Source organism: Pygoscelis adeliae, unplaced genomic scaffold, assembly GCF_000699105.1.
Source record: "Pygoscelis adeliae isolate BGI_AS28 unplaced genomic scaffold, ASM69910v1 Scaffold108, whole genome shotgun sequence".
NCBI classification, from domain to species: domain Eukaryota; kingdom Metazoa; phylum Chordata; class Aves; order Sphenisciformes; family Spheniscidae; genus Pygoscelis; species Pygoscelis adeliae.
This window is the reverse complement of record NW_008825498.1, coordinates 8188256-8201329: the sequence shown is the minus strand read 5'-3', so window position 1 is coordinate 8201329 and position 13074 is coordinate 8188256. Positions and strand designations below refer to the sequence as shown.

Sequence of the window (13074 nt, the reverse complement as noted above, 5' to 3'; positions counted from 1 at the left end):
TCAAGAACAAAGTTAGTGAACTTCCTGGAGATATTGAGCATTATAACTGAGCTCAGCCAAGATCCAACGGCTTTCAGTCATTACTAGAAAAAATATAAACAGAAACTGGATGAACTATTCCCTTTCCCTGTGAAGTTCCCTTTCTCTGTGAAGTTTATGATCTCCGTATTGATTTCACAAGGAGTTAGATCAGGCTTCTCAGCTCATCTGCTGTAGGGAAGTGACTGTGAATAATCAGGCTATCTAAAACATGTTTTAAAAGCCTGCTTTAAACCAGCTGTTGCTCTTATCCATGATGGTATTGAAACAAACTTTTATCAGGACGATGCAATATTTCCAGTTGTGTTTTAATGAAGAGTAAGCAGGCAGATGGGTGCCTCATTTCCAGATGTTTATGCCAGAGAACAGTAAGTACAGAAGGTGTGAAGTCTACAGGAATAGGATGGTTATACTCGAAACCTGTATTGCCCCTTGGTTATTAGACTACACAGATAAGAGAGGAACGTTGGAAAAGGCCTCTCCAGTCTCAAGGTCTCTTTGTTCCTCCCGGGATTCAGTTACTATGCATGATAGTAAGACCTAGCCCGTAATGAGAGCTTGCCTTTTAAGTAGGCTATTCAGCTAAATCAAGATAAATATGAACTACATTTTCTTGATGAATAATGTGCACTATTTTAAAAATTACAAGATGAAGTTATGATCTTGGTTTATTAAAAACACTGATAAAATTATTGTAAACAAAACATAATGAAAAAATTATGAAGGCGTGCCTATAAAGGTGATAAATATTTTGATTTACTGTAGGTCAACAAGCTTGAGCCTTGGAATGAAGCTAAAATAGGATACATCCTAAACTGTTATATATCATCTTGATTTAATATTCTAGAATAAAGTTTCATAATCCAGTCTATTGAATCTAATTATAAATGTTCTTTATAAGTAATTTGTGCTAATAAACTCATAATCACATGATCAAAGTAATCAATCATGAAGAATTTTAGGAACATTCCAAAATGTTCTAGTATTACTGTTCGACCTCTTTACATCTGAGCTTATGTCTTGTCCTTTTCACACTATGTGTAAGTCTTGGACTCCAATAAAATTAAGAAAAAAAGTTTAAATCCAGCTTCAGTAGAATAAGAGGCTTTCATTTCTGTAGGTTTCAGTGTGAATGTCAGCATAACACTTGTGGGGAAACCTGTGATCACTGCTGCCCTGGATATAATCAGAAGCAGTGGCAACCTGCAACAGCTGGGAGCACAAATCTGTGCGAACGTGAGTAGCCTAAAAGATGCTATGTTAAAAGGGACATTGACAAGTGGGTGGGAATTAGCCATAGCACATGTGTTCATGGAGCATAACTAGCACACTGCATGTTTTAACACCTTTTTTCTTTACTGAGAAAATTCTTACCATACAGCAATAAGGAACAGATGATGCAGTGAATATTATTTATGTTCTTCTCTCTTATTAAACAATGAAAATAGTCATTTGTGTGAGAATATTACATGAGAAAAGTGGAAGCCTTCTTGTAGTACATTGAGCCAACATCTCTCCCCGGTCATAGCTGTCTGCTGACAGATTGTGCATTCCCACTAGCACAGCAGAGACTATGAGCATCTTGTACAACTTCAAAATTTGCCTCCCCATCACCCAGCCTCTTGGTGTTCAGATTGCAGAGAGATTGCTCAAGGCTGCCACTGCTGACAGGCGCTTGAGCTGCCCTCCGTTCTCCTCCTGATGGTCGCCCCTCGGTAAGCGGGCAGAAGGGTGTTCCTGGTGGGGAGTCCTGGCAGTTCCACATTTGCACCCCTTCCTGTGCTTGTAGTTGTGAGTTTGGAGTGCTTTAGCCCCACAGACTGAATAGTCAAGCTGGAGAAGCCCATTGACCTTTCTCCCCCCTCCCCTGTGTTTCATTCTTTTGTTAAAGAAAATGATCGCACAGACCCCCTTTTGGTGGAGGGGTACGTACTGTCACACACGGGTGTTTTGCATCCTTCTGGCCAGAAACCAGTGAGTGTGGTACCCATCTCTGTGCACATCCTATTCTGAGCAAATGTGTTGGCAGCCTGCAGTTTCCTTTGTGTCTGGCCTAATTTATTTTCCTTGTCTGCCGTTCCTGAGAGTAGCGTAGCCAGTGGGTACAAACCGTTAACAGGGGAACCTTATTTGAAAGCCAGAGAGATGTACCTATATAATTACTTTGAGGAACAGAGATGACTTGTTTAGTCGAAACTGCAGTACTAAGACTGAGTGTTGGGTGGGGGGGAAGATGATTAAAATGTTTGATAGGAGATAGGCATGTTGGGACACAATTTTTGGACAATATTTGAAACCTCATTTAAATTCCCCTCTTTGAAAGGAAAACATCTTCTGCCAGGAAAGAGATAGACAAAGAGCATAAATAATGTCATGTTTTTTAAAGAATGAGTTTATAGAAGATCATCTACGAGATTCTGAGCCAAAACAACTTTGCTTCTAACTACCTCTGAAAAAATACTCTTTTTAGTATGGATTGCTCCTAGCGATTTGAGGTGATTTGTTGTGAACATTTGCCAGGTGCAGACCTCTTTTCCTGGCAGCCAGTAGTGAAGGAATTAAAGCAACGTTGTTAAGCTTCCCAGAAGCCTGAGGTCCCTTGAGAGAAACTGATTGAAGGAGGTTGGTGGGAGCTTGTAGGGATACGGCCAACCTTTTGCTATGAGTTTCCCAGTACTGTATGGGTCAGCAAATGTCCCAAAGTGGTAAGAAGATGCTTGGTGAGGTAGAAGGGATTTCTATTCCCCTGTGAGAGAAAATGCTATTACTATAATCAGAGCAAATAATTTCCCTTTGCTATTAGAAGACATACTTGTGAGCTGTAGCTCACAGATCGTTTAGCCCTAGAGGCAAGGAGCTTTTATTTACATTGTAAATTTTTTTTTTTAATCTTCTCTTCTTTCCTTTTCTGACTTAGTATCTTGAACCACCATCTCATTTGTGCAATGTTTTATTTTCTTGAATAATTATATGAATAAAAAACCCCAAAGATCTTCACAGGCTATCACAACCTGGCCAAGGAACCCAGTCTCGACCTGTCTGGTTCCTGTCAGCAGACCATAAAGGAACCTGATGGTAGGCCACCACCTCAGCTGTGTTGTTGGTAGTTTCTAGGAAAAGGCTTCCTTGCCAAAGCTGTTCAGATATAAAGACGCAGAGGAGATACAGAGAATGATAGCTTTATAAAGTCAAAACTTCAGGAATTTTCTGGCAAGGTTTCCCTGGTGTGCTGGAACATCTGTAATTAAAAGCTCACCTAGCACCTGGATGCTTGGGGAAGCCTTTTTTGCTTTCTGCATTCTTTCAAAAAAATTCCCGTTGTTCCTCTCCAGCAATGAAAGAAGGATCAGGAAAAAAAAGGACATAGGATGAGTTTATGGCAAAACCATGGTCCTACCCTTTGATTTATTCTGTTTGCTTGCTACTATGGTTGGTTCCTACTCAGATTTATATTAAGGTTCTGGAAGATTTCAGTGAAGACAGGCAGAGCTTTACATGACCAATGGGAAGGACAAGGGGGAATGGCTTTAAACTAAAAGGGGGTAGATTTAGACTAGATGTAAGGAAGAAATTTTTTACGCTGAGGGTGGTGAAGCACTGGCACAGGTTGCCCAGAGAGGTGGTGGATGCTCCATCCCTGGAAACATTCCAGGTCAGGTTGGACGGGGCTCTGGGCAACCTGATGTAGTTGAAGATGTCCCTGCCCACGGCAGGGGGGTTGGACTAGATGACCTTTAGAGGTCCCTTCCAACCCAAACTATTCTATGATTCTATGATTCATTTTAACTAAGATGGGAAGATTATGAGATACACGTAACTAATCTGTAGGAAATTAGATAAATTATTTTCTGGGTAAATCCATCACCCTTTACTCAAACTTTATTTGCAGGAACTACTTAAAATGTGGAGCTATTTTTCAGGTTAATTCTCTTCTGCAAGCAAGGCACGGACATTGGGCTGGTTCTGGGATTTATATTACTAGGCCTTTTTGCCAAAGGTAAAACAGTAAAGGTTTTTCGGGATTTAGGTCTCCCACCTTGATGTAAGGAGGTCGGTGAAGCCAGCTGATGTGTGTACAAGGCCACAAAGGGATATGTCAGTGGATGTATCTCAGAGGTTTTCAATAGGTGAACTTCCTAGACTGAGGCATATGTGAGGCTGATGTGCCTGCAAGCAAAACCTTGTAGGTATCTCTCTTTCAATCTCTTCCGAGCACCGCAATATTAACATCTGTCAGAAGGCGTTAAAAGTATAGCAGAACTTGTATGTAGAGATGGATTCAGAGCCACTGTGAGTTCAGCCGTTACCTTTATTTGGCTTAACAGAAGGGAGAAATAAAGGAAAGGGGCTAACCACAAATCACCCAAAGTAAAATTTATCACAGCTGAGACTGTAAACAACCATAAACTGGGGAAATGAGTTATCTCAGCCACCTAATTCTATCCTTTTCTAGATAATAACAACATATTATGATTGTTGTTAGTATTGTTCTTCATACCATACTTCTTCAAACCATACTTCTTTTTGAATCCACAATTCTCAGGAAGTAGAATGAACTCGTACTTAAAACGTATCCATTCAGAAGACAGCAGCTGGGTAAATGTATAGCTAAGTTTGCTGGTACATCTGTACCTACAGCTGAGTATGAGAGTTCTTTGGTGTAGGTCTTCTATTTAAATGTGTATATCTTATCTATAATTGTTTACTTTAAATAAAGATTTAGTGTACACAGCTTCAGCCCAGTGTATTTTTAGACATGGAAAAATAGAACAAACATTTGAATGTGTTTTTGATAATTTTTAAAAACTGCTGAGACCATTCTTCTGGAGCTTCCTAGTTCTGCATTTATGCATAAATATATTGTTTTGAGCTGGTACAACTGTTGCCTCCTCTGATAAGCCTAGCAGCACGTTTTCCTCATATGTAGACGATCTAACCATGTTTCTGGTGTGGAAGTCCAGTTGTTGATAGGTAAATACATGTATTTGAGCATACTCCAACATATCTGGGTATATGTATACATAAAAAAATCCAAGCTGCTTTATCACCTCTGCTACGTTACTGAATTCCAGCATTATAATGAAAGCTGACTTTGAATATTACTTTTTCAGCCTGCAATTGCCATGGCCATGCCACTGATTGCTACTATGATGCTGATGTTGATCAGCGTCGAGAAAGCTTAAACATCCATGGGCATTATGAAGGTGGAGGAGTCTGCATTAACTGCCAGGTAATAAGGTCATTTTGGTCAGTTTAAATAAATGACATTTGAAGAAGGGCTACTGAAGTGGGACTCTGTCCACACCAATAGTTTGGAGGCTGACCAGTCTAGATGGCTCCATTTCTCTGGTGCTGTTGCTTGTACTCAAAGCAGGGAAAAAAGTATCTGAAAATAATTTACATTGTACAACATTGCTTGTTAATGTATAAAAGACACATATAAATTGTATTTATGCTCAGTCCTGTGTGATTCAAATAAAGCTACACAATTAAATCAATTACAAAAAATTCCCTTTCCTATTACTACGAACTCTGCCATTTCTCTGCTTAACAGAAGGAAGTAAAATTAACCAAATAAAATTCCAGCTCAGGCCAGCTGGTTCCTTACTGCAGCAAAACACGAGGGCTCTCCCTCATCAGCAGGAGTAAAGGAGGGCATAGACTATACCAAGAAGGAAGCACAGAAAAAGGAAAAAGCACAGAATCGTAGAAAGGACCTCTGGAACTCATCTAGACTAGTGCTCCACTCAAACCAAGGCTAGATGCAAAGTTATATCAGGTTGCACTGAGAAATGTCCGTTTGAGTTCTGAAAATTTCCAAGGATGGAGATTACACAGACTCTGGGTAATCTTTTACAGCACTTAATCACTCTGATAGTAAAGAGGTTTTTGTTACTGTTCAGTAGGAATTTCCCCAATTGCAGCTTGTGACAGTTGGCTTTTGTCCTTTTGCTGTGCATGCCTGAGAAGAGTTGGCTCTGTCTTCTGTGTAAACCCCTCTTAGGCAGCAGAAAACTGCCATTAGACACCCCTACCCACCTTGAACATCTCTTCTCCAAGCCAACCAAAGCCATTCCCTCAGTTGCTCCTTACATGCCATGTGCTCCAGCCCCTTAACTGTCTTAGAGGCTTGGTTGGATTGAATCAACAAATGTAAACTTGGAGTCAGAGACTTTACACTGTATCTGTCATTAATGAATGATACGTTCTTGGAAAGAGAAAGAATGTCTCTCATCCTGAGTAACTTTTGTTCTACTCTGACTAATTACTATCAGGAAAGATCATACAAAGCTCTGATCAGCTTGATCTAATCTTGGATTTATCTCTGCTTTGAGTGGGATTGAACCACCTGACCTCCTGAGGTCCCTTACAACCTAAATTATTCATTGGTTCAGTGATCTCAGGGTTAAATACAGCCATACTTACTTGAAAGTTTGTCTTCCTTTTGTTGTCAAGTCATCTGAAGTACAATGACAAGCAGCTGACCAGAACATAATTCAGAGGGAAAATTATCATCAAGCCTACGTTCCTACGAAACCTATGCATCATAATCTATGTATTATCATGCTGTGCATTTAAAAATATAGCTGTATTTAAGCAACAAAAAAAGGGAAATATCCAATAAAATCTTTAGGGTATGTTTTCCATCTTATTGCCACAATATAATCAGATATTGTCCAAAAGGCAGTCAGGAGAGAGTAGAGTTATTTTTACTAGCATGAGTAGAAGAAATGTTCTAGAAGAAATGTTCTTTGTCTTCCAATCGATACTTTTGTGCAGAACTTTGTTCTTGCAGAATCTTGTAAGATTTATCATGTTCATCCTTCCTGTCAGCTCTTTGTCCATGAAAGAACATTTCTCTTATATTGTTTCCAGGATAGAAAAGAACAAAATTAATCTAAATCTATGAGTCCTGGTTATATGATTGATATTAATTGTTTGTAAGCTAATTTTGTGGAAGTTATGCTGGATTAAATGAGTTTACCATGAATCTAATTATAGCTTTTTTTTTTCATGGGTAAAGCACATGGATTTTAATTTACTTTTTCTGTTTGTGTCAGGGAAAAAAATGTTAGGAATGGATGCCTGAACGAAGAAGTGATAGAATTGAAATGTTGCATACAAAGACAGATTCAGTTTCTTTAGAGTCTGATAACAAGGGAGCTCTGGAAATCATGTAGTCCAATTCCCTACTCAGAGCAGCTCAGGTTGCTCAGGGACTTGTTCAGTCAAGCTTTGAACACCTCCAAGGACAGACATGCCACAACCACTCATGGTAACCTGTTTCAGTGTTTGACTGCCTTCATGATAATTTTTTTTCCGTAATATCTAATTGGAATTTTCCATGTTCCAGTCTGTGCCTGTTGCCTCTCATCCTATTGCTGTGTACTTCTGAGAAGAGTCCGGCTCCATCCCCTCTGTATCCTCTGATCAGGTAGTTGTAGATAGCAATAAGTTCTCCCTTCTCTTCTTAATGCTGACGAGACCCAGCCATCTCAGCCTCTTCTTGGATGTCATGTGCCTCAGTCCCTCACCATCTTGGTGGCTCTGCCTACACCTTGTCCACAGCACCAGTCATCTTATCAGAGAGAACAGTGAGGTTGATTGGGCATACTTTGCCCTAAGTAAATTTATGTTGAATACATCCAATCACCTTCCTGTCCTTTGTGTGTTCTATGATTTGTTCACTGGGTCTCCTTCCCCACTGAGCGATGGGCCCCTACTCCCATTAGCTTTTCTTTTGCTGCTGATGTACTCCTAGAAACCTTTCTTTTTGCACTTCACCTCTCTTGCTAGTTTTAACTCCAGCTAAGCTTTGGCTTTCCTAAGTCCACTGCTACATGTGTGGGCAATGTGTTTGTATTGCCACCAAGTAGTCTGTCCCTGCTTCCACATTCTGTGTACTTTATTTTTGAGTTTGAGATCAATCAGGAGCTCTGCATTTATCCATGCTGGCCTTCTGCCATACTTGCTTGACTTTCTGCACATTGGAAAGAACTGTTCTTGTTCTAAGGAGGCTGTCATGAGAATCAACTAGTTCTCCTGGTCCTCTTTCCCGTCCAGGGCAGTTTCACACAGGATCCTGCCAAGCAGATACCTGAACAAGCCAAAATCTGCTTTTCTGAAGCCCAGGACTGTAATTCTGCTATTTCTGTTGCTTACTTGTCTCAGGATCTTAAAATCCACAGCCTCGGGGTCACTGCAGCCAAGGCTGCCCTCAACCTTCACATGTTCTTCCTTGTTAGTGGGTGTCAGTTTGAACAGAGCATCTCCCCTAACTGGTTCACGAACGTCTACATCCAGAAATTGTCTCTGATACATTTGAAATAACTTCTGGATTGCTTGCACCCAGCTGCAGTGCCCTTCTGGGAGATACTGAGGTGGTTAAAGTCATCCACAAGTACCAAAGCTTTCTCTAGCTCCCTAAAGAAGGCTTCATTTGCCTTCTTGTTCAGGTGGTCTGTAACAGACACCTACTACAGCATCAGCTGTGCTGGTCTTGCACAGGTTCATCACCTGCCCCAAGCCCCAGGGAGAGGCCCAGGCATTCTCTGCAGCCCCAGACCTGAACAGTGGCCTCCACCTCCTAGAGCTCTGTCTGGGGTGGGGCGTCTGATGTGCCACAGGAGTTAGCACCAGTAGTCTCCGAGGAATGTGCCCTGCAATGTGTTGAGATCATCGCTGCACAATCTCCAAGTAGCCCTACACAGTGTTAGGCAGAGATGCTGGGCCCCTCTGTGCTCCTGCCGTGCTAAGTACTGCAACAACCACTGCGTCTCTGTCTGCTGTGCGACGTGAGCATCACCCTCCCTGATCTAGCATCAGCCTTTCCCATCAGTAGCTCACATCTGAAGGTGCTAGAGGAGGCTCCTGGCAGAGCTGGAAGCAGAACCCAAAACTACTGTGCAAACTGAGAGCGCCAATGGTGAGCAGCAGCCCCGGCAGTGTCCTGGGTGCCCTGCTCATGAACTGCCCCACCGTTAAATGCTGGGTCCCTGCTCACAGCCCTGAATTGCAACACTCCCCAAGGAGGAACTAAACAGTGAGTGGGAGCTGGGGGCAGCTGCTCCGGGGCAAAGCTTCCCCTCTGCCTCCGGTTCCCTGCTCATGAGACTATGAGCCCAGCAGGATGCCTTGCGACCGTGATTTACTCAACTGGTGAATGCCATCGCCGCTGCATGCTCCTGCCACCCCCACCACAGGGGAGAGCTTTGCTGCACCAGTTGAAATACACTCAGGGCTGTGTTCACAGGGGATTTATATATTTTTGCCGTGGTTCAAGTTACTTACGATATTTTTTCTGTGTGCCTAAAACATACGTTTATAGAGAGGTATGCTTTTCTAATGGAAGATCTGTTTTGTGCTGACCTGACTGATCAGGTTTTGGTTTATTTTGATGTTGCTGATCTTAGACATAAGGTATTCATAAAAGTAGTATATAGTATGAGGAAAAATTAATGATGCAGTTGCCTGAACAATGTATATGTTATGATAAGAAAGTAGTATTAAAAGAGATAAATATCATGTGATAGTGAAAACAGAAATTTTTTTCCTAGATTTAATTTACTTTTTTTAAAATAGCTCTTTTTTATCATGCTTCAAAGATAAAATTCAGCTGCTTTATGTGAGAATACAATTCAGAAATCTGTAGAGAACAGGTGGTTAAAGAACAGCAAATGATGAATGCTGTCTTTATTGAAGTCATATTCCATTTTTTTCCTGTGCTGATCCTTTTTTAGTTGTATATAGAAACAGTGTAAAGGATGTTATTGTTTCTTAGTTCTTCCAAGTTCCCCTTTTTATCTCATATTCTCCTTGTGTTTTATTTTGCACAGCATAACACAGCTGGTATTAACTGTGAGAAGTGTGCAAAAGGTTACTATCGTCCTTATGGTGTTCCAGTGAGAGCTCTTGATGGCTGCATACGTGAGTCTTTCTCTGTTAAGCATCTTCTCATGGTAGTGGCTTGGTGTTTTTTGCAATAATCAGGGCATGGGGTGCAACTTTTGGGGAGGAAAAATGAAAGAGTGGCCAAAAAATGTTGGAGAACATCTGCAAATGACTTTCTGTGTTGCTTTAGACCCTTTTAGACCCTTCTCAACTTACGTGTCATGAGCCTAAAGCTTCAGACCAGCAGCAGGACAATAGGAGGAAGTAAGCCAGAAAAGGCTGCTGAGGAGATGGGGTCATGTAAGCCTGGGGTGCTGCTACACACCCCACAGTGAGGTAGCATGACCTCTAGGAAGCCACTCTCATCTCCTAGCCTCATGACCTTGCTTCTCTTAGCTCTCTGATGTACATGTGAGGTATCCTTTGGCTCTTGGTCACTTGAAAATTTTATTCTATAGCTCAAAAGGTCACGAGGATCACTACTCCTATTTTATGCAGTGCTGAACCTAACGACTAATAAATAATGCAATAGGATGATTACTAATACAACATTTAAAAAAGAAGAACTGAGTATAGGTAAGAGATAAGGGTTGAATTACAAACAGGCTGAAGGAACCTTGTGACAGGTCGGAGGAAGCTACCGTTTGTTGCGTTTGGGTATTGAAATGAATGGGAAGTCAACAGAGCCGTGCCGTGCTGCCATAATGTTGCACGTGGTGTGTAAGGGAAGGTGGATGGAGCGTGGTGCTTAGCCTAGACCATGGAGAGAGGTGAGCAGAAGCCACAGAAGAGATAGCTGCTGCAGTGCTGTGGAGTAATAACATGCAGCTTTCTGAATTAAAAAAAGATTAAACACTCTAAGAAAATAATATAGGTCTTACTTCTGAGTGATATCACAAATATTAATTGGTGATATAGAGTACTTGGAAAATATGTAACAGTATGCAGATGTTAATTCTTCAAATAATGAGACATTCACAACTGCAAATGAAACACTATTATAATGCCATCATGCACTGCTGTAAAAGGCAGATTAATTATCTTCCAAAAAGCGCCTAATTGCTGATACTTACTTAGCCTGCAGTTGTAACTTGGAGCATGCAGAGGGCTGTGAGGAAGGGTCTGGCCGCTGCTTCTGTAAGCAGAATTTCCAGGGAGAAAACTGTGAACGCTGTGCTGATGGATTCTATGATTATCCATTTTGTGTCCGTAAGTATACAAATAAAAACGCTTCTTTTCCAGTATTTTAAATGTGCATTAAAGAATTAGCTGTTTTCCTGACGCTTGACTTGGTTAGAACATCTGGCATGTCAGCTTCACGTGTTTACACATTCCGATAAATCAATTGTCATAATACTGAAGAGAGTCTGGTTTATTTTACAAAACGATGGTTACTTGAAAATCAAGTAGATTGTGCTGCATTCTCACAATTCTGAGTTCATTTAAGACATCTTCGTTGAGGCTACAGCCTATCTCTCAGTAAGTCATGAACTACAGTCCTAAAGCCCTGGACAGATTGTTTAAACATGTCTCAGGGTCTTTAGGTATAAAGACGACTTGGACTGGGAAGTGGAACGTGACTGTAGTGAGAGAGAAGGGAGAAAATGGTTATGTGTTCTCCTTGACACCTCCTAGGATTTGGAGCTTGCATCCCTGATAAACAAAGCTTGTGGGCTGTCAGTGGATTCTAAAATAATTAAAAATAATTCTAAAATAGTGCCTGCGTAATGTTGGAAAGGTCCTCCTGGCTGAGCATAAGGCTCTCAGCCATGCTCTCTTATTTTTGCTGGACTGCAGGTAGGTGCAGATATGTGGTCGAAGGAAGGGTTCCAGTTTGTTTCAAAATTTTTAAGAAGAGGTTGAAGAAAAAGTGTTTGTAAATCCACAGAAAATAAACATATTAGGAAAATATGACGTGGCACAAAAGCTGAGTGTTTCTGCTTATTGAAAATGGTAACAGAATGCTATCTAATACTATCAATTAATTGAAAATTAGATTTTTACTTTAAAATAAAGAGATTAAAATTAAGTGTTGGGAATTCAGCAAATTAAATGCTTTCCCCATAAACAAATTATATATAAAATAACTGAGGAAAAAAGTAACATCAGGATTGTGTTTGCTGCATAAAAGCTTGTGATTCCATGATCAGATTCTAAAAATGCGTTGGTGGGAGAGTTTTGTGCCCTCTGGATAAGCGTGTTTCTGACAGCCTGTAAAACAGGTGGTGTTCTGGGGCAAGATTTGACTAAAACAGAGATACCATGATAAAAATGGAAGAAGAGGGAAATCAATACAAAACAAAGGAAAAAAATGGAATGTTGTTTGAATTCAATGGCTGTGATAGTATAAATCCTCTCTGTACAGTGCACTCTGGATTATCACATCTCATTTATCCTCCTGTTCGTAATCCAAAATTTTTAAGTAAGTTCAGCTCAAGTAGACCCTGATCTAAGTCCCACTGATGTTTGTAGCACATCAACTTAGGATCCCATCTTAATGGAGGAAAGTCTGCTGGGGTGTCTTTCCCATTCCTAATCTGGAGGATTCTCAAATAAAAAGCTCCCAAGATGTAACGTACATGTCATGAATTCCGGCAGTTCAGGTAGCGAGTGATAACGGTGCATAGCAGGAGATGGACCTTCAGCTGGCAGCAGGGAGTGTGAAATAAATACAGAGCTCCCTAGATAGCTCTCATAACACCGTCTAGCATGAGAAAGCTTTCTGTACAAAAGGGTAGGGAGCAGGGAAGCAACCTGGTAGCATTTCCAAATGGTGTCTGGCCTTTCATACTGTTCTTTTGGGAAGGGATGTTTGTACCTGAAATAGAGAGCAAAAGTAAAATGTTTCTTATCCTGTTCCTAACTGAAAGGAAACCAAGCTGAAGTGGGTTACTAGAGCCATGTGAATATCCTGCTGTCTGTATTGACAGGGGATGACTTCGTGGTTTGTCATGATTTTTAGTGAAGTAACTGTGTCTGTTTCAAATACACTTCATTGTTTCTTTTGTTTTAAAGGTATTCCTGTATATCCTTTTACTTCTCCAAATCCAAGAGATGCTATGGCTGGTGACATAATCGGCAAGTTCTTGGTGTTTCCCCCCCCCCCCCCTTCCCCTTTTTTTCTTCTTTTCCTTTTTTTTCGTG

At 40.9% G+C, this 13074-nt stretch overlaps 1 protein-coding gene across 1 annotated transcript in view; it reads left to right on the top strand.

Moving 5' to 3' along the window:
• Nucleotides 1–13074, top strand: part of LAMA3 (laminin, alpha 3) — a 118773-nt gene that overhangs the window by 19195 nt on the left and 86504 nt on the right. Inside the window, exons 7-11 of the mRNA XM_009331488.1 lie at nucleotides 1160–1275; nucleotides 5151–5269; nucleotides 9876–9966; nucleotides 11008–11139; nucleotides 12946–13008. Coding sequence (XP_009329763.1) covers nucleotides 1160–1275; nucleotides 5151–5269; nucleotides 9876–9966; nucleotides 11008–11139; nucleotides 12946–13008 — 521 coding nt within the window. The remainder of the gene's footprint in view (nucleotides 1–1159; nucleotides 1276–5150; nucleotides 5270–9875; nucleotides 9967–11007; nucleotides 11140–12945; nucleotides 13009–13074) is intronic.